Source organism: Rosa rugosa, chromosome 1, assembly GCF_958449725.1.
Source record: "Rosa rugosa chromosome 1, drRosRugo1.1, whole genome shotgun sequence".
Taxonomy (NCBI): domain Eukaryota; kingdom Viridiplantae; phylum Streptophyta; class Magnoliopsida; order Rosales; family Rosaceae; genus Rosa; species Rosa rugosa.
The window spans coordinates 50,925,895-50,946,467 of NC_084820.1; the positions used below are offsets into that span (position 1 = coordinate 50,925,895).

The window sequence follows — 20,573 nt, forward strand, 5'->3', positions numbered from 1 at the left end:
TGATTTCCACACGATCCATCGTGTTTTAAGAAACACACTTTAATCATACAAATTCTCAAACATTGCAAAAAAATACATATAAGATCACTTTAAGCATCCACAATCATTAACATTCCAGAAAAGACATAAAAACTGATGAAAGGCCTTCCAAATGGCATTCTTGTCCCTCCCAAACTCCTTTCACAAAGATGAGCCTAACCGTCATTGTTGTCACTTAAGAACCTTCCCAAAACATGTGCTCTCTGCTGAGTCATGGCACCTTTTTTAAAGGTAGACTCTAATTCAAGACCTTCCGATAATCGCTTGATAATGTACGTCACAGCAATCCCGATGTCCACACTGTACATTAGAAAACAAATGAATAAGCTCATACACACACATATTAGGAGTGCTGATAGTAAGGAACAAGATAATTACCTGGAAGGATCTTGTTTAGGACATTCCTTGCTTGAAATAATAGGGAAATGATGAACATTATTCCTTCCCAACCAGGTAAGAAAGTCCCTGTCTTTGTTTGATACATTGAACGTAAATAGACTCACTTGCCCTTCTCTTTTCACATGTTTCCATATCATCTTGCTCTTAATAATTGATTTACCCTTATCTTTCAAAAATGCTAAGCGTAATAGTGTTAGATACATCTTTGATTAGTTGCTCCAGGATCACCTTGGACAACCTTTTCACTCCAGGGAATCGTCTTTTAATGAAGTAAGAATCCCCTTTTCTCTTCTTCTGGTTAAGGTTGATCTCACGACCTTCAATATTCAAACCAAATAGTTCTGGAATGTCACCTACAGATATGGTACCAGTAATTTCCCCAAACTGAAACGAGTTTTTTTCCTTGTCAAAGCATTTTAAAAGAGAAACGATGTCACTATTAGACTTCCTACAAGCAGAGTCTATTATTTGCCACTCATAAAAAGCTCTAAACAAATCCCTGAACGGTGTGGACTCTATCAGATCAAGCTTCACTTCAGTAATATCTGCCCTTACCTCGTCGGTCATAACACGTCCAAACTTGAGAAGGTCGCACCTAAATTCCAGGTGGGTGTACTCTTTAGCCATCAAAATTAACTTGTAGTATCTATTGAGAAACAAGAAGATGAAACAAAAACCTGCAATAAAGAACTTGTATAGTCTATCATACCTACTCAATAGCAAAAACCTAGAACCATCACAAAACAAATACCTCTTCGTCAGGAGCACACACACCTTTTGAATAGGTAGCAACCACAATACTCATCAACCGTACCAATCGGATATGCTGTCGAACACAAGCAACCCACCAACCTCTAATTGCGCAATCCATTTATATCACAAGCTTGTAGAGATATTGACACCGGCTTTGAATGTACAGATTAGACTCTTCAATATGGAGATTACGTAACCTCCAACCCAGAGGAGAATTTTCAATTGCTGAAATCAAGGGTTGAATAATTTTGGGCGACGTCTATGGGCAGCTGTTTCATGATCGACTTCCATCGACAACAAATCTAGATTTTATTATCAATCCTATTTAATAGTGGCAGCTTTAGTAATTCTTAACAACATTGAGTTTTATTATTTATTCTATTTAATAGGTTTTTTTATTTTGCATAAAAAAAATTAATTGATTTGGGTGTATATTAAAACACTCTTATGATTGGGTTTATTCTAAAAGAGGTGTGTCAATTTGGGTATAGAATCAAATTCCCCAAAATGAAATGATTGAAATGAAAATATAAAAACAACCGGGACACATGCAAAAGATAATCATCACAAAAATAACCAAAAAGACAATTTAAAATGAAAACCCAGAATTGATAATACACAGAGCAGAGTCTATACTCGACGATTCGATTGAGAAGAGTCAAACAATCACTCGCTCTCTCTCTGTTTCTGTACAGATGGAGCAAACAACCAAAAACATCTATGTCTTCAAGTTTTGATTGAGAAGAGACAAACAATCGCAAAGAACCAAAAGGCTGTCAGGATGCCTTACCCTTCGCTCTCTCTTTCTGTCTCCAGCGATCAGCCACCAAAACTGAGAGACCAAGTATAGAAGTAAAAAAGAACAGCTATGGCACTTCCAGTGTTTATTTTTGATCGAATGACGTACTTCAGTTTATTTCTGACCCACGTCTTCTCGATTACACAATTACGTTTCAGAATTACTATATTGTACCCTAGCTAACCCAGAGGTTTTGGAGTCGAGGAACCGGGGTAGGCCACCATGGGAGCAAAGACGGGTAGATGAATTCGTATAAACGATGGCGTATACCCTGTGTGACTATCTCTAACATTCCTCCACGAAGGTTGCACGTGAAAGAAGTCTCCAAGGTGAGAGAAATGCACTATATCCTCATTGTTTGGGTGGAAACTTCGCACCCAAACCTTGTCCGGGTTGAGCTTCTTATGTTTGCAGGTTATAGTAACAGGGTCGACTGACCATTTGAATTTGCCTTCCTTGTCCTTCCTTGACCATTTGAGACTGTAGCAACGTTTGGACTTTGGACACACACTTGAATCACAAAATGAACTAATTGCAGGGAAGCCGACAGAGGATTTCAACCAATATAACCTTCGGAATAGTTAGTGTAAGAGGCCTTTAATTTGGAATAGTTAATGATCGAATTGATCACAATTTCGAATGCAAAGCCAACCGACCTCGTCAAGGATACATTTCAAAAGAAACTAGTCAAACTACTGTAAAATAGTACAAGTCAACCACAATTTTCCAATTTCCAAACCATTTTGGTCTGAAGGAATTTCTTAAGTTGATAAATTACAGATTGCATACAAGTGTACAACCTTGACCGAAAGGAAAATAAAATTTACTAGCAACATTATTCTGAAGCTTTCACTATCTCTGTAAACATAGTAGAACCCAAAAGAAAGGGATAGCAGTTTTCAACATTTTGAAGAGTTCTCTAGGAACATATGCATATACCATCCTCATGAAATGAGGGGAACCCCTTGGACAATCAATGCATCAGCAAGAAATTGATTAGCAGCTTCAGATGGATGAACGCTGTCCCAGAACACATATTGAGTTGCATTAGCACAAGTTCCTATTGACTTTGAATTGCACAGCAATGATGTCGTCTCTACAATCCCCGTGCCACAGCAACCTCTCCTTGCTTCCGCAAAGCCTACAACATTATATGAGAAAATTGTCATTATCATTCTAGGTTTATAGATGGTGCGTGCGTTAAAGTATACATAAATGTAGATCGGCTTCATGTAGTGGCATAGACTGGTTCAAAGGCTGGCTACATGGACTTGGTCTACCATGCATGGAGTTTATCTACATGAATGAATTGGCCGAATATGACCCCTTATAGTCTATAGACATAGAATTCCTTGAATTAGGATCTGATTTGCTAGGCTATTAATGGAGTGAAGAGAGTTAGTTCAGTACCATAGTTTGATGGAGACTCAACAACATCAAATAGAGGCTTGTAGATGTCGAAGATGACCAGTGTAAGACCAGGAAGTTTATTTTGGAGAGTTTCTGCTGCGTTGTTTATCTTCTTATTGAATGCTTGAGCATCAGTGTTGAGTCTGGCGACACAGCCTGGCTCATGGGGTCCAAATAAGGTTCTTGCAACTGGAAGGCAACCCAATGGAGGGAGTGATGTCACACCTATTTTCCTTGCTCCCAAACCATACACATCCTAGATTTCAAGCAAAAAACCAAAACCTTAGGAATTGGATTTGTAGTAGTCTAATGACCTAATCAAGCACTTCATTTGGACAATCACAAATCAATATACTAGAACTCAAAGCAGATTCTTCAATAAAGTAGGATTGACAGAAGTGGCAATTTGAGAAAGTACCGTAATAAAGCGTGTGAAAGCACCAACAAGGATGTCACCGTACTTGTCAGGAGTGTAGAATTTGTTAACAAAAGGATTGACATAGTAGTTCTGAACAAAATCACTACTGCCAGCACTCAATAAGTATAGGGCACCCTCGATAATTGTTGCTGCTTTCTCACTACCTGCCACCTCGGTTAGCTTGCCCTGGTATTCCTTAAAGTATCGTAACTGTCGGGGCAAAGATATTGCACGCTGCCAAAACAAGTTCAGTTGTATGAAACATATATATGAATTAATCCACATATATGAAACGTAATTAGACTCTAACAAAGTAAAAAAGACAAAAATTTACATTGAAGTTTGCTGCCGTTTGATCATAACCGGATGCAGCAGAAGCAAAGTTGGCTCCAATGAGAAGGTTCTTCCCTGATGCCTGAGGGCTAAGATATGCAGGTGGATAAGTTGTGAAGCCCAGAGTATCAGCTGCAAAATGAAATAGTTATGTTTGGACTTTTCACCACCCAATTTAAACACTCATATATCTAGTGAAGTACTAATCCTGAAGTTTACATGTTTAATGCTTAAGGACCACTTTTATTAACCACAGACCAGTTCAATTATTATTGGCAACTGTTAATTATATATCTTAGGTGCAACATTATGTGATCAATTAAAGTGACCAGAAAATTTGACCCCTCTAGCTTAATTCAATTACTGAATACAGCTCAGTTTTAACTTTTAAGGATCCCAGTTTCCTAAGAAATTATCTTTTGGCTTTGAGAAGATAAAAAGGGCAAGAAAACTGCTTTCTTTTGTCCGTGAGTACTGCAAAAGAGTTTGACTAAAATGTATAAACAATCTGAATAGTGTTATGTACTTGTAACTTGTATAATGGTATTTGTAGCCAAACAAACATTTAATTGATGCGAAAGTACCCTTTGCAGTTCTATAAATAAATACCCTTTGCAGTTCTATAAATAAATACCCTTTGCAGTTCAACAAAAGTACCCATTTTGTTAATCAACAGACTCACTTTCCTTAAAATAATTACTGTTAATAAATAATAATGCGAAAGTCACAAAAGACTTAATTCTGAACCAAATTTCTACTTACGTACCAGTGATATCAGTGGCTAGTTTTCCATTGCAAAACCTCCCAGTAGCTTGATGGTTCACAAAGTCTCTTCCATAAGGAGGGTGATTGGCCTTATAAATTGTTAGGAGGTAGTCATTGTTTCCCACATCTACTGCAGAATCACCAAATGTGATGATGGCCGGAACAAGAGTGGTTGATTCTTGTGCATTGCCACCAATAATTGCAAAGGCAAATACAAAAACCAGAACCAAAGCTGCTCTGATGGTTTGGCTACCCATCTTCTAAATGGTTTGAGGCTTTGTGATTAGAATTGGACCTTATAAAGGGGATTGAAAATGTGAAAATTATTCTCTGCACGGTGCAAGTGACTTATCACTTATTAGGTAATCTCAACTCTTGATATTTGTAGTCAACATTTTTCTTAATAACCAAAAGTATATTTAATGTTATCCAACCGTTTATTAGTGTTGATGCAAGTGCACGTCGACGCTCTAAATCCTCCCAACTCCAAGATGGAATGATTGGACCTTTTCAATCTTTCACTTAAAGATGGAAGGTGGAGTTTGTTTAGCCTTAAATGAGAGTTCACTTTGGTTTTACCATGCCACTAAAACTACATAATTCATCTTGCTTGGTAATGAACGTACATGTACGAAATATCACATATACCCTCAATCAATGAATGTACGTACATAACATAATCGATTGAAAATGAAGGATGATATGGTAAAAATGAATTCCTCAGGTTCCACCTTCTCCTACTTTTGCTCCTTTTCACTTGATTTCTCCAAGCACATTATGTGTGATGATCTATATAACCACCTCTAGACATATTAATTTACAGAAAGAAACAAGTTACAGTAAACTCATGTTTATTAAATATCGGTGGCGAGAGGATAGCCGGTGGTGGCATTATGGCTTAAAGCCATGTCAATGTTGCATTTGATGGAGTTAATTGGGTGGTTATGAAAACCAGTTTACTCAGAAAACACTGGAAGGACAGAGTGGCATGGCATGCAACATGATCGGTGGCCTAATTTGCACAAAGCTAATTGCTAACATAATACGCCTACATTAACTTTTGCACATAGGGTTCAACCCTATAGAGTCATCGTCACATTGGAAATCATAGTTCGATCTTCTTTGCCCTTTCTTTGGTTGTGTGAGTTTTCTATTTCAATGTTTGATAACACTCGATCGAAAAGCAATTACGAAATATGTAATTAACTTTTCAAAACAAGAACAAAAAATGAATCCATAGGATATGGAAGGGGGCGTAAGAAAATATTAAATTTTCTATCCCAAAGCCTAGAATTCGCAATCTAAACAAGGGCATGATGTAGTTGGAACTGAAGCTGCTTTTTTGATTTTGTCAAGGGGAACCCAAAGGCTTCCTAGGCCCAAGATAAACCCCTTCGGCGCATGTGAAATGCTCCAACTGTGCATTGCAGCACAGTGCCTAGCCACTTTGACAGCTTCGGGGTTCGAACTTAGGTTGGAGAGCACACCCAACAAGGCAAGAACCACTAGGCCACTTGCAGTGGTTGAACTGAAGCTGCTTTGTTATAGGGTTAGCTTTGTTAGAGACCTCCATTGGAATTCATTTGTGCACACGATGCTGATTAAGATCAATTTCAACAGCTTCCCTATAACTTTTGTATTATAAGGAAGCAAAAGTCAAAGCTTTCCATAATTTTCTTCTTCAACTCTAACAGATTTCCCATTTTTACAGCAATCTCTAAAATCTTTATAATTCTACCTTAAAATTTTAGAGATTGTAGTAAATTTATGGAATTTTATTTTATCTTTCCTCACTATTTCTAAAATGGAGATAGTTATAGAGAATCTGTTGTTGAAGCAAAAAAACCTTATTTTTCTTTAAAATAGAAAAAAATTAAAATATGAGGAAGATATTGTAGTTAGTCTAAGCCAATAAGGGACACCAAAGTGCATACAGGGTTCAACCCTAGAGAGACATTATCACATTGGGAATCATAATTTGGGTCTCAACTAGCTCTATCCTCTATGTCGTATTGTAATTAGGTGATTTAGTTGGAACCGGAACTGGAACTAGAACTGTTTTGTTAGGATATTTATGCAAGGGTCCATTGGAATTTGGGGTCCATGGCCATCAGCAATGGTCAGGACCTTCAATAAATCCAATACTTGATAGCCGATCGACCATGTTGCCATCAACCTTTGCCATGCCAGCTTTGTGTTATTTTCCTTTAATTGGACATGTAGCCGACCAGCACGCGTTATCTTCATGTTTTGGGGCCTTTGGGAATTAAATGAGAGTCAAGGGGAACTTTCAGAAGAAAATGGTACGGTGTAGTGAGATGAAAAGCTAATTAAGAACAAGCTAGGAGGGCTTTGTTCAATAATGTTTCACAAAATCATATTTGGTGAAATGGTTAGATAACCAACTCTATACAAAGGTAGACTCACAATCTCGGGGAGAAATTTTACAATTTATTAACATATGACAGACATAAAATTACTACTTTTAGAATTAAATTACGACTCAAATGAAAACTTATTTTAGTTTAATGATAATCATATGTATCGAGGACTTTTTTCTAGTTACGTACTAAATGAGTTGTCGAAGTGGTAATATAAGTTTTCAAAGTGATAAATATTTCATGAAATAAGACATGTATGAGAAATATTAGCATACAATCAGCTTGGTTTCAACTTTCAAGCTAGTTTAACTGGTCTACCATTAATGTTTTCATAGGTTAATCTATTATAAACTCTTCTTGTACGTTTTAAATATTAAAAACGTTTCACTAAACCCTGTTCGGTGAAGTGGTTATTTATTATTATTTTTTTTTCACTCTCATTCTCTGTTTTTGTTTCAAGATAATTTGAACCCCTCTCTATTATAAAATGAAACAGGTCATAGTTTTAGGGGGGTGTATTGTATTTGGATTTGTGCAGACTTTTTTTAAATGACAGACTTTTTGAAAAGTCCACAGATTCTTTAAAAAGTTGATAGAGTGTTATGGATTTCTTAAAACCATTGATTTTAGCAACAGACTTTTATTGATTCATGAAAATCTATATACTTTATTATGAATGACTTCTACATATTTCCTAGGATGTATAAAATATATTAAAAAAAAAAAAAACAAATGCAGCCCAAACACAAAACAAAATAATAACTTGTTGTCTCTTCAATGCTCCAGTATATTCTAATAGAAATTGACTCAAATAAATGATTGTTAGTCTGTCTAGCGAGTTTGTTCTCATTCCTAATCTCCCAACAACATAAATATACAATATAGATCACTTGATGTTTATGGTTAATTATTCTCATCAATTTTGTTTTCGCCGATTAACATATATTGTAGCAATATTGGTCAATGTCTTGATCTATAATCAATCAATTGAAATTCAATTGTTCAACCTTTTTTTGAACCATAATATAAATTCAAATTAATGAGAATAATTAATTAATAAGATAAAATTTAGTATGGTTCAAGATCTTAGGGTTAGACCACAATATTTGAGTTTTAGGGTTTCATAAATCATTTTTATTGCTATTAGGGTTCGAAGTATCACAATTGAAAAAAAAAAAAAAAAAAAATCACATTCAACAACTAAAATGAACATGTTGGGTATCAAAAAAGGTTGATATCATAAAAGATTAGAGAAAAGACAAAATTTAAGAAAGAGAGATATGATGATGAATGACAAACTTCTTCGTGCGTAGAGAGAAGAACTTTGACTGACCTTTTTTTTTTTTGAAGAGGAAACTTTGATAGACTTTTTGAAATCTTTGGTCTGGAGGCTGGAAAATTATTGGAGTTTGGTATGTATAGTTAACACTACAAAGTCCATGATTATCCATGATTTTCTAATTCCATAAGTATGAATGATATTTTGAATACCTCTGTACTTTTATTCGTTTTTAAAAGTCCTAATTGAATAACCCTAGATTTTAGTGGAATTCATGAAGTTTTTAAAAATCCTAATTGAATACCTCAAGACTTTCATGGACTGTTAAAAGTCTATATTGAATACACCCAAACTTTTAAATTCCATAAATTTCTTTAAAAGTTCTACTAATTCCATATACAATACACCCCCCTTAGTGATAATAATTTCATACACGTAAGCACCATTTAGTAGCAACATTATTCTGAAGCTTTTGATTTTTATCGCTATCTCTGTAAACATAGGAGAACCTAAAAGAAAGGAATAGCAGTTTTCAACATTTTGTAGAGTTCTCTAGGAACATGCATATACCATCCTCATGAAATGAGGGCGATACCTTGGACTATCAATGCATCAGCAAGAACTTGATTAGCAGCTTCAGATGGATGAACGCTGTCCCAGAACACATACTGAGTTGCATTAGCACAAGTTCCTATTGACTTTGGATTGCACAGCAATGATGTCGTCTCTACAATCCCAGTGCCACAGCAACCTCTCCTTGCTTCCGCAAAGCCTACATCATTATGTGAGAAAATTGTTGTTATCATTCTAGATTTATAGAAGGTGCGTGCATTAAAGTATACATAAATGTAGATCGGCTTCATGTAGTGGTAGACTGGTTCAAAGGCTGGCTACATGGACTTGGTTTACCATTGCATGGAGTTGATCTACATTAATGTATTGGCCGAATATGACCCCGGCCTTATAGTCTATAGACATAGTATTGCTTGAATTAGGATCTGCTTTGCTAGACTATTGGAGTGAAGAGTTAGTTCAGTACCATAGTTTGATGGAGACTTAACAACATCAAACAGAGGCTTGTAGATGTCGAAGATGACCACTGTAAGACCAGGAAGTTTCTTTTGGAGAGTGTTTGCTGCGCTGTTTATCTTCTTATTGAATGCTTGAGCATCAGTGTTGAGTCTGGCGACACAGCCTGGCTCATGGAATCCAAATAAGGTTCTTGCAGCCGGAAGGCAACCCAATGGAGGGAGTGATGTCACACCAATTTTCCTTGCTCCCAAACCATACACACCCTAGATTTCAAGCGAAAAACCAAAACCTTAGGAATTGGATTTGTACTAGTCTAATCAAGCACTTCATTTGGACAATTAGTCACAAATCAGTATACTAGAACTTGAAGCAGATTCTTCATTAAGGTAGGATTAAGAGAAGTGGCAAGAGAAGGTACCGTAATAAAGCTTGTGAAAGCACCAACGAGGATGTCACCATACTGGTCAGGAGTGTAGAGTTTGTTAAGAAAAGGATTGACATAATAGTTCTGAACAAAGTCACTACTGCCAGCGCTCAATAAGTATAGTGCACCCTTGATAATTGTTGCTGCTTTCTTTCTACCTGCAATCTTGTTTAGCTTACCCTGGTATTCCTTGAAGTACTGTAACTGTTGGGGCAAGGTGATTGCATGCTGCCAAAACAAGTTCAATTGTATGAAACATATGAATTAATTCACATATATAAAACGTAATTAGACTGTAACAAAGTTAAATTAAAATATAAAAAAATTTACATTCAAGGTTGCTGCCTTTTCATCATAACCGGATGCAGCAGAAGCAAAGTTGGCTCCAATCAGAAGGTTCTTCCCTGATGCCTGAGGGCTAAGATATGCAGGTGGATAAGTTGTGAAGCCCAGAGTATTAGCTGCAAAAAGAAATTTTGGTTATGTTTGGACTTTTCACCACCCAATTTAAACACTCCAATATTCTAGTTAAGTACGTACTAATCCTGAAGTGTAAATATCCTTAATGCTTAAGGACCACATTTTTTATCCACAGACCAGTTCAATTATTATTGGCAATTGTTAATTAATATCTTAGCTGGAACATCATGTGATCAATTAATGTGACCATAAAATTTGATCCCTCTAGCTTTATTCAATGACTTGAGTGCAACTTAGTTTTAAATTTTAGTTCTTGGTTCGTGGAAAGAAAAGTAATTCTTTTGTCTTTTGTATGGGAATGGAAATAAAATTATCAAAAAACTTTCCATTTCAATATTTGGTAACATAAGGAAAGTTGTCCGGAAAATTGTTAAAAAGTTTGTAACTAATGTAATAAAATAATGTGTTGTGACGAATAAATGTAAGGAAATAATGAGGGAAAGTGATTCATTTGGAGTGTAGTGAAACGAATGAAAATTATTCTATGCACCGACGGTGCAAATGACCTAACATTTAAAAGATGATCTCAACCCTTGATATTTATAATTAATATTTTTATTAATAACCTAAGAGTGTATTTAATATAATCTAACCATTCATTTATGTCGGTGCACTGAATCCTCCCCCGTGAAATGAACCATTTCCCCCCTATTTTTCTTTGCTTCAGAAACATATTTCCTTTCCTTTTGCATCCCAAACGCAAGAAAGGCGGGAACAACTTTCACTTCCCGGTGCTTACTTTTTGCGAACCAAACAAGGCCTTAAGAATCCTAGTTTCCTAAGAAATTCTCTTTTGGTTTTGAGAAGATAAAAATGGCAAGAAATCTGCTTAATTTCTTTTGTCTGTGTGTTTATTTTTGACATACAGAGAGAAATGTACCTTCAGAATACTGCAAAAGAGTTTAACTAAAAGGTATAAACATTCTGAATAGTGTAATGTACTTGAAACTGGTACGTGTAGCCAAACAAACATTCACCGACAGTTCTATAACTAGATACCCTTTGCAGTTCAACCGAAGTACCCATTTTGTTAATCAACAGACTCACTTTCCTTAAAATAATTACTGTTAATAAATAATAATGCAAAAGTCACAAAAGACTTAATTCTGAACCAAATTTCTACTTACGTACCAGTGATATCAGTGGCTAGTTTTCCATTGCAAAACCTCCCAGTAGCTTGATGGTTCACAAAGTCTCTTCCATAAGGAGGGTAATCGGCCTTGAAAATTGTTGGGAGGTAGTCATTGTTTCCCACATCTACTGCAGAATCACCAAATGTGAAGATGGCCGGAACAAGAGTGGTTGATTCTTGTGCATTGCCACCAATAATTACAAAGGCAAATACAAAAACCATAAACAAAGCCGCTCTCATGGTTTGGCTACCCATCTTCTAAATGGTTTGAGGTTTTATGATTAGAATCGGACGTCCTTATAAAGGGGGTTCATAATGACCCTTTTCAAGCTTTCTTAAAGATGGATAGGTGGAGTTTGTTTAGCCTTAAATGAGAGTTCCCTTTGGTTTTACCACCACTAAAACTACATAATTCATCTTGCTTGGTAATGAACATGTAGGAAATATCACATATACCCTCAATCTCGATGAATGTACACAAACAAAATTGATTGAAAATGAAGGATGATATGGTAAAAATGAATTCCTCAGGTTCCACTTTCTCCTACCTTAATTAGCTCCTTCTTTTCACTTAATTTTTCTCAAGCACATTGTCTGTTATATATGATTAATATAACCACCTCTAGATATTTACAGACAGAAACAAATTACAGTAAATTCATGTTTATTAAATATCGGTGGCTAGCTTCTGGAGTTCTGGTAGTTGAGAGGATAGCAGGCGGTGGCATTATGGCTGAAAGCCATGTCAACGTTGCATGTGATGGAGTTAATTGGGTGGTTGTGAAAACCAGTTGACTCAGAAACACTGGAAGGACAGAATGGCATGGCATGCAACATGATCAGTGGCCTAATTTTCAGAAAGCCAATTGCTAACAAATACGCCTACCATTAATTTTTGCACACAATGCTCATTAACTAAGGGACACCCAAAATGCATATAGGGTTCAATCCTATAGAGACATCGTCACATTGGAAATCATAGTTCGATCTCTGCTTTATCTTCTTTGCCCTTGTTTGGTTGTGTGAGTTTTCCATTTTAGTGTTTGATAACACTTGAAAAGCAATCAGGAAATATGTGATTAACTTTCCGAAATAAGAACCAAAAATGAATCCATAAGGAAAATTTCGCAAAGCCTAGAATTCGCAATCTAAACGAGGGGATGTTGTAGTTGGAACTGGAGCTGCTTTGTTATAGGGCTAGGGACCTCCATTGGAATTCATTTGTGCACACAATGCTGATTAAGCCAATAAGGGACACCAAAGTGCATATAGGGTTCAACCCTAGAGAGACATTATCACATTGGGAATCATAATTTGGATCTCAACTAGCTCTATGTCTTATCGTAATTAGGTGATTTAGTTGGAACAGGAACAGTTTTGTTAGGATATTTATATGTTAGGGACCTCCATTGGAATTTGGCGTCCATGGTCATTAGCAATGGTCAGGATCTTCAATAAATCAACTATCGGGATGGCTATCTGTTATCATTTGTTGCCAACACAAATTGGTACCTGTTGCCATCAAACTTTGCCAGCTTTGTGTGTGTGTGTGTGTTTTTTTTTTTTCAGTTGGAAATGTAGCTTACCACCACGCGTTATCTGCATGTTTAGGGGCGTTTGGGAATTTAATGAGAGTCAAAGGGAACTTTCATAGAAAATGGTGTAGTGAAAATAAAAGCTAAGAACAAGAAGTAGGGCTTTGTTCAATAATGTTTCACAAAATCATAATTTGGTGAAATGGTCGGTAAACCAGCTCTATATAAAGGTAGACTCACTATCTCGGCGAGAAATTTTATAATATGTTAATATATGATATATGTATAATTATCACTTTTAGAATTTAATTACTCAAACAAGAACTTATTTTAGTTTAATGATAACCGTATAAATAACCTTAATAATGACTTTTTCCTAGTTACCACATGCATAAATTATCGAAGTGGTAATATAAATCTTAAAAATGATAAATACTACATGAAATAGAACATATATGAGAACCGAATTATTAATATACGATCATGGTTTCAAGCTAGTTTATAACCACACTGAGCATGGTCTATCATTAATGTATTAATATATTAATGTACTGTATACTGTTTTAGTTTTAATTTTTAACAATTAAAAACGTTTCAGAAAATCATGTTGTGTGAAATGGTTATTTTTTTGGCTATTTTTTTTTTTTTACTCTCATTCTCTGTTTTTGTTTCAAGACAATTTCCACCCCCTCTCTATTCTAAATGAAATAATACACCAGGTCACAGTTTTAGTCATCACAGAAAGAATGTGTACTTTACATATAAGAACCAAGTACATGCATGATATGTATGCGCATGATTACGTATAAGAAGCCAATATATATATGAATCTGTAAATTTCCTAGCATTCACAGCAGCCTTTGACCTTTTGAATCCCATCAATAACATACTTAGCCTTCCCTCTCTTGTGACCCACCACCACTATGACGCTACAATCCAATTGCATCCCTCGTTTCACTACTTTGGTCACTCGCCTCACCCTAGCACCCTCTCGTCAAAACCACCCTTAATAATCTCGTTCTTCAATTTCCCAGAAGCACCTAACTTCCTCAACTTATAATATACAATATTGAGGTTATTCTGGAATTCTAATGAATCTAAGTACACGCATGATCGATCATATCAGACTTAAAAATAACTTAATTTAAGACTTTGTTTACCTTGATTTCTGTCACGCCCCGAATTTTGAATAATCAATTCAAAGTCCGAAACATGAATAATAACAATTACAAATAACGTCCTGAAATTTTTTCTCACAAACAACCACACTTCACACCTCTCAATATTACAATAAACCAAATCCTCAATTTATTTATTACAACACACTCTCACCAAATCAAATTGTAAGGCTCAAATGAGCTTAACTCATCTCACTATTACAATTGCTGTAAATCTATGACAAATACTCTAACCCGTACGATCACCGCCCTGATTCTCCTGACCTGCAGGATTACCCGCTACACAATTTGAATAGTGTACCGGGATTGCAACAACACCAAACCCGGTAAGCTTTTGACAGCTCGTATGAGTAAACAAGAAATGAACGGTTGATTTATTAAATCATATTTCTTTTAACTCAAGCAAAACAACCAACAATCACAACAACCACAAAGCAGCATCAAGCCAACACACAAAAATCAATGAAGAATACATCCCCGCAGTCCCCTAACCTCAATATCACCTAAGTGGTCTTTCCCACAACCTACAATTATTCCCATTGCATGTGGTCATTCCCACATATCACCACACAGGTACTCCCATATATCACCACACGGGGAGTATATCACCACACAGGTACTCCTACATATCACCACACGGGGAGTATATCGCCACACAGGTACTCCCACATATCACCACACGGGGAGTATATCGCCACATAGGTACTCCCACATGTCACCACACGGGGAGTATATCACCACACAGGTACTCCCACATATCACCACACGGGGAGTATATCGCCACACAGGTACTCCCACATGTCACCACACAGGTACTCCCAAAATCAGTCACTAAAATCACCAACTCTAAATCACCGATGATTAATACGGGATCTAAACTCACATCTTTCTTCTCAAAACCCCGAAAGCGTATTTATACAAACACGGTGACTGACAGACTAGAGCTCTAACCGTATTGTAGTCCATCATCCACTGATTAGAGCATCCTATACCCTCATACTGGTCACTACATCGACCCTAAATCCAAAATCGAGTACAACTATATTCTTTCACACAATATGATCAATAATTCCATGATACGTACTATTATTGTGTAAATATGTACTCAAAATACAACTCCAAAATCACCAATCCATTCTCAATCATATCAACACACCAATCACACGTCAACCAATATATATATTCCACGTAAATATATATATACGTAATCATCCGCTCAGGGATGACCACTAATACCAACTATAAACCACACATAGTGAAAACCGAGAAATTCACTTTTATAGTTTAAAATACCTTTTACTTACCTATGGATCGTAGAAGATCGAGCCCATGTATTTTAAAACAAATATTCATTTTCGTCAAACATTTTCAATCCATTACGATTTAAGTAAGGTAATTTTGGTTCGTAATATGAACCATGTGAGGTTTACTCACCTCGATATTTCCGCTGCGTCTTCAATTCAACACAATACACACCGAAATCGTTCACCCAAGGGAGACCGTCAATCACCTAAACAGTTGGGTTTGGCCGGAAATTTTCCAGAAACCCGCGAAGAATTGCAGAAACCGATGTGCTATGATTTCGACGTGAAAACTTCATCCTCCGGCCTCGATCCCTTCCGGAGAGTTGTTAAAAACATCAAGGTGAACTCACTGGTTCAAGAATCAATCAAAACGATGCACTACAGCTCGAGATATCACGATCGAAAGGTTTTGGTTTTCGATCGAAAACCGGTCGAGCTCCGACGAACGTGAAACCGGTCACTCCAGGTGCGATCCTTCTGGTATGATGATCAGCAGGTTGAGGCGACTTCATAGAGCTAAGGATCGGAAGTTTTGGTGGCCGGAGCTAGGAGAAAACCGGCGTTGACTACAATCGAACTCAAATCGGTTCAAGCTCCCCGCCGCCGCTACAGACCGCGCCGCCGTGGAAGGCTGCCACATACGGGTGCGCAAGGACCAGGCGAAGCCAAGGGAAGAAGTTTGGTAAAGATTGGTGGCCCGTGGAGGAAGATATGGCCGGTGGAAGTTTGGAGGCGATTTCCGGCTTCGGGAGGAAATCTGCAGCCGGTTTCCATTTTTGGAAATTCTGAAAATATTTTCGGAAATTTCCGAAAATGGAAGCTTTATACTAAATTGGAAACTTTTCAAAAAAAAAAACATAACTAATTCATACGAACTCCGATTTTTGCGTTCCGCATATGCACGCGATCGTATCGACGAGCTCTACAACTTTTGTGAAGGAAGTTTTCCCAATTTCTGTACGTATAAAAAGTCGATTTTCGCGTGCCCCTAATTAACGTACGTTTTCGAAATAAAATCGTTCGAACTAAATCTACACTTCTCCAAGCTTCGTACATTCTCCCATGACCACGAAATCATTCTAAAATGTTCTCGGAAAATAACTTGAATTTTTCGGGTATTACAATTTCAATCTTTCGCTCCATCTCCATTCATTGTTGGAGATCGAAACTGCAATCTTTGTCGACGAATGAGAAGATGAATCAGCAGTGAACACTTTGGGTGATGAGAGAAATGATAGTATTGGAATTTTATTCCTTAGGGTTTCTTTGGTGACCTGATAAAGGAGAAGAACATAAAACTGGATAACGGCAGCTAGTAGCTAACGGACACAACAATTTTTTTTTTTTTTCACATCGTTTTGGTTTACTGTTGGTTAAATGCAGGGATAATTTACCCAGATATGAGTTGTAAAAAAAATCCATGTGGGGAGTTTTGATTGGGGCGGCATACCATGTGGCAGTCCTACATGGTTCTACTGTAGGATGGAAAAATTTCTCGAAATGGTAATGTATCTATTCATAGTTTCATACACGTAAGCACCACTTTTCTTCTTCTTTGGGTCAGACGATATACTTCCCTTAATTAAAGCCTAGAAGGCCCGGTTACAATAGGAGAAGGCCCAATCCAAACAGCAGAAATATATTTAAGCATAAATCCAGCCAATTCACTAATGGTGATGAATTGTATTCCTAATCTCAAGGACCGAAATGTCTATGATTGAGATTCTCGAACCTTTTTGTCATCTAAGAACTTTAGATGACATTTTTTGAATAAATGGTAATTCCATTGATAAAACGCATGCCAAGAAGGCCATTACATACCCACCCGCTGCCTCACAATGGACAGAACAAGGTTTCGTGGTAAAAACCACAGTGATACATAGGATAGACCAACTATATTTGAACTACTTATCGCTCACTTATCTAAAGCGAGCCTATAATTATGACAAAAACATAGTTTATAGGCAAGTACGCAAAGTAACTAATACTCATTAGCGCTCACTAAGAACTAACGAGCATAGGGTCCTAAAAAGTAAGGACTTATTACAAGAACAAAACTAAAAAAAGGCCCAGAACTCAAAGAAAAACAAAGCCCTAGGCCCAACAAGCAAGGCCCAGGTTCACTCCAGATGAACAATCTGCAATCGGCGTACTCCGCTAGCCACCACGACTCGCCGCCGCAGTACCGACCTGCCATAGCCCTACCGCTACGATCCGCTGCCGCCCTGCCGCACCGAAACCGCCGCTGCCACCGCCTCCATTTCGCTTCAGGAGCCACCACCGTTGCCCGCCCAAGGACAAAAGAAAACGACCTGCAAAAACAGGTAGATCCACAACCAAAATAGGTGGGAATCCACCGCTTCCAAACCGCCTAACCACTGCCCTCGCTCGGACGTGAGCCTAGTCCGCCGTCCAATCCCGAAACGATGCAGCCAGATTGCAGCTTGTATCAATCTGAAGAAAACCGCAACCTTCACTGTCAAAACCGTTAAGGCCAAGCCATCTCAAAACTCCAAAGACCATAGACCAAAGCATCACCAGTCCGGCAGCATTCGACGTCGACGAGGCGACGTTAGAACACCACCGGACGAGCATGGAATTGCAGAAGTTGGCCTCGGTTTGGTGGCGGCATCCTTCTTTTGTCTCCTTATTACTAGAACTTTAGATGGCATTCGGTAAAGTTTCTATGCATGAAAATGAAAATATAGTGAAAATATATTCTGTAGGTCCAGGCAAAAATACCTGAAAATTCAAAAACTAGAAAACCTGACCGAAAATGACAAATTGGGCCGGTAGTGTTAAGTGATGCATCTTTGCCAAGGCTCGGGCCTAATGAAGTGGTATATCAGGTTGGGCCCGGGCCCAAGAATGTAGTGATTAAAACGACCAAAAAGCTCGGTCTTGACATGTGTCCGCTTCTCATTTGCTATGGGAGGCAGTATTATTCTACAATCATGCATTCGACTCTACCTGATAAGGGGTGTATAAAACCCCAAATTACTATTCAACCCAACCACAACCATTTTCCCTTAAGTCATTTTCCAGTTCTGAAACCCTAAATTACCGACCAACGACCAATTTGCGATTCCAATTAAGGAAGACCCAAAATCCGACCAGTTATTATGAGGCGATTATTATCCCTTTCTTCAAGCATTCAACCCTGAGAAGGCAGTTTCGATTCTTCAACCCAAATCGACGAGTGCAAGCTGTGCAGCTTCTAGTAGATGGCCCCATCTCTAGCTCCAAAAACTCCATATGGTCATTAGAAACTTATTTATGGTCTTGAAAATGGCTATGGAATGGTTTGATGCAGGTTTGAATATATGAAAGTTGCCATTTCTGGAAGGTTTAGCATTTCTAGGAATTTTGTGACTTGGTCCGAGCCTTTACCGGCCTGGCATTTCTGTGAGCCCTGGAAAAATTGTCGAGCCAAGTTGAGATCGTTGAGGATTTAATTTATGATCTCGGTAATTAATAAAGGTGCTCGAGATTATATTTCAGAATTTTTCACAAGGTGAAATCCTTCATTTAAGAGTTTGATAATAAAATAAACAACATGACGAGTTCGTGAGAATTTTTCAGACACCCGAAGTATTTATTATGAATTTTTGAAGTTTGAGAATTATGGAAATTCATTTTAGATAAAAAAAAAAATGTCTTGATGCGATTTGAACCGTTGACATTAGCATCGCTTGATCTGAGCCATTGAAAATCATTCAAAGAAGACCATATAAGGCCCAGATCGTATCTGACGACCCAGAACTCTCGACCCATTTCTCTAGCTCGACGACCCGCGACTGCGGACCACCCTTGTTTGAATCCTCTTTCCAGCACCAATGTGCTTGTGGTCATGGATCGTCCATGCATGAAGCGGGAAGAGAGAATCGAAGCCCGGAAGCTTCGAGTCTTCCGGCGGTTCCAACGGTTTTCCGGCCATCATCGGGGTTGCATGAGGTACCGAAATTGATCCTCTCGTTGTGCTCTACTTTCCTCTGTAATTAGTTTTTGGCATTGATCGATTTTTGTTGATTTTCGTTTCTGGGTTATTCCAGCCATTTCGAGACATTTTCCAGCAACTCCGGTGGTGGTCTGGCTTTCCTGGCATGCGAAAGTTGGCCTACTTCTTGTGCTCTACACGCTTGTGTAAGTAGCCCTTTGATTCGGTTTAGTTTTGAGGGTTTGTGTTTTGGGTATTTCCACCACCGTCGGCACCACCGTCTGTGGTGGTGGTGTCGAGCTTACATAGGCAATTTCCGGTTCACCTAGATATGCAGAAGTAAGAATTGAGGTTTGGTTGTGTTTAAATTTCAGAATTGGTGAAGTAGTGGAAAGGGAGAGCAAAGGGAGAATTTGTCAAGATTGCTGTGTTCTTCATCAAGGGCTTTGACTTGCCAACTCGGACTCTACTTTTGATTGTATTTGCTATCATGGTTAGTTGGGTTCAGTTTGAAGTTCTGAGCACTGCCTTGTATGGTTAGCTTCTGGAATTGATTTCATGCTTACTGCATGTCGTGTTATGAAAATGGTGATTGGGACTTGGTTCATTCTTGGACAACTAGTTATAATATGTGGAATTGAGAGATTTAGTTATTATTCTGATCTATAAAGTGTAGATAATGGACTGTTGTACTAATTGAATCAAACCAAGTCAATTGGTGTTGAAAAAGGAAGGAAAGTAATAGTAAGTAGAGAAGAAGGTTATTGGGTGCCCTTAGTAAATTTCGGTGCACTTGATATAATTGGTCGATATCTTAATTTCAAGTAAAGTATTCGATAATTGGGACTTTTGTGAAACTAGTCACGATTGGTCAATATTGGTCAAATCCTGGTCAAACTAGGAAAACTGGTTGGACGACTAAATCGATGAAATTTGCGTCTTTATTTCCTTAAGGAAAGTTATTAATATTACTTA

The 20,573-nt window shown here is 37.6% G+C and overlaps 3 protein-coding genes and 1 long non-coding RNA gene across 5 annotated transcripts; 1 reads left to right on the forward strand and 3 right to left on the reverse strand.

Annotated features, from left to right (window-relative positions):
• Positions 1-84: 84 nt before the first annotated feature.
• On the reverse strand, positions 85-1,687 carry LOC133740279 (uncharacterized). The gene is made up of 2 exons (XM_062168216.1): positions 418-1,687; positions 85-339 (listed from the first exon to the last, which is right to left on the reverse strand). The coding sequence occupies exons 1-2, from the start codon at positions 639-641 to the stop codon at positions 195-197; spliced, it is 369 nt and encodes a 122-aa protein (XP_062024200.1). The 5' UTR covers positions 642-1,687; the 3' UTR covers positions 85-194.
• A 1,089-nt stretch (positions 1,688-2,776) lies between these two features.
• On the reverse strand, positions 2,777-6,389 carry LOC133725317 (GDSL esterase/lipase APG-like). 2 transcript variants are annotated; one of them, XM_062152527.1, is made up of 5 exons: positions 4,918-6,369; positions 4,153-4,283; positions 3,819-4,052; positions 3,401-3,656; positions 2,777-3,131 (listed from the first exon to the last, which is right to left on the reverse strand). In XM_062152527.1, the coding sequence occupies exons 1-5, from the start codon at positions 5,171-5,173 to the stop codon at positions 2,935-2,937; spliced, it is 1,074 nt and encodes a 357-aa protein (XP_062008511.1). In that variant the 5' UTR covers positions 5,174-6,369; the 3' UTR covers positions 2,777-2,934. The 2 variants fall into 2 exon arrangements, with proteins under 2 accessions (XP_062008511.1, XP_062008512.1); XM_062152528.1 differs by lacking the exon at positions 2,777-3,131 and adding an exon at positions 3,161-3,324 and having other exon boundaries at positions 4,918-6,389.
• Positions 6,390-8,913: 2,524 nt separating this feature from the next.
• On the reverse strand, positions 8,914-11,934 carry LOC133725316 (GDSL esterase/lipase APG-like). Its single transcript, XM_062152526.1, has 5 exons — positions 11,644-11,934; positions 10,363-10,493; positions 10,027-10,260; positions 9,616-9,871; positions 8,914-9,348 (listed from the first exon to the last, which is right to left on the reverse strand). The coding sequence occupies exons 1-5, from the start codon at positions 11,897-11,899 to the stop codon at positions 9,152-9,154; spliced, it is 1,074 nt and encodes a 357-aa protein (XP_062008510.1). The 5' UTR covers positions 11,900-11,934; the 3' UTR covers positions 8,914-9,151.
• Positions 11,935-19,438: 7,504 nt separating this feature from the next.
• On the forward strand, positions 19,439-20,334 carry LOC133741166 (uncharacterized). Its single transcript, XR_009861663.1, has 3 exons — positions 19,439-19,615; positions 19,714-19,804; positions 19,973-20,334. It is a non-coding gene; the product is annotated as an uncharacterized LOC133741166 (long non-coding RNA).
• Positions 20,335-20,573: the final 239 nt, after the last annotated feature.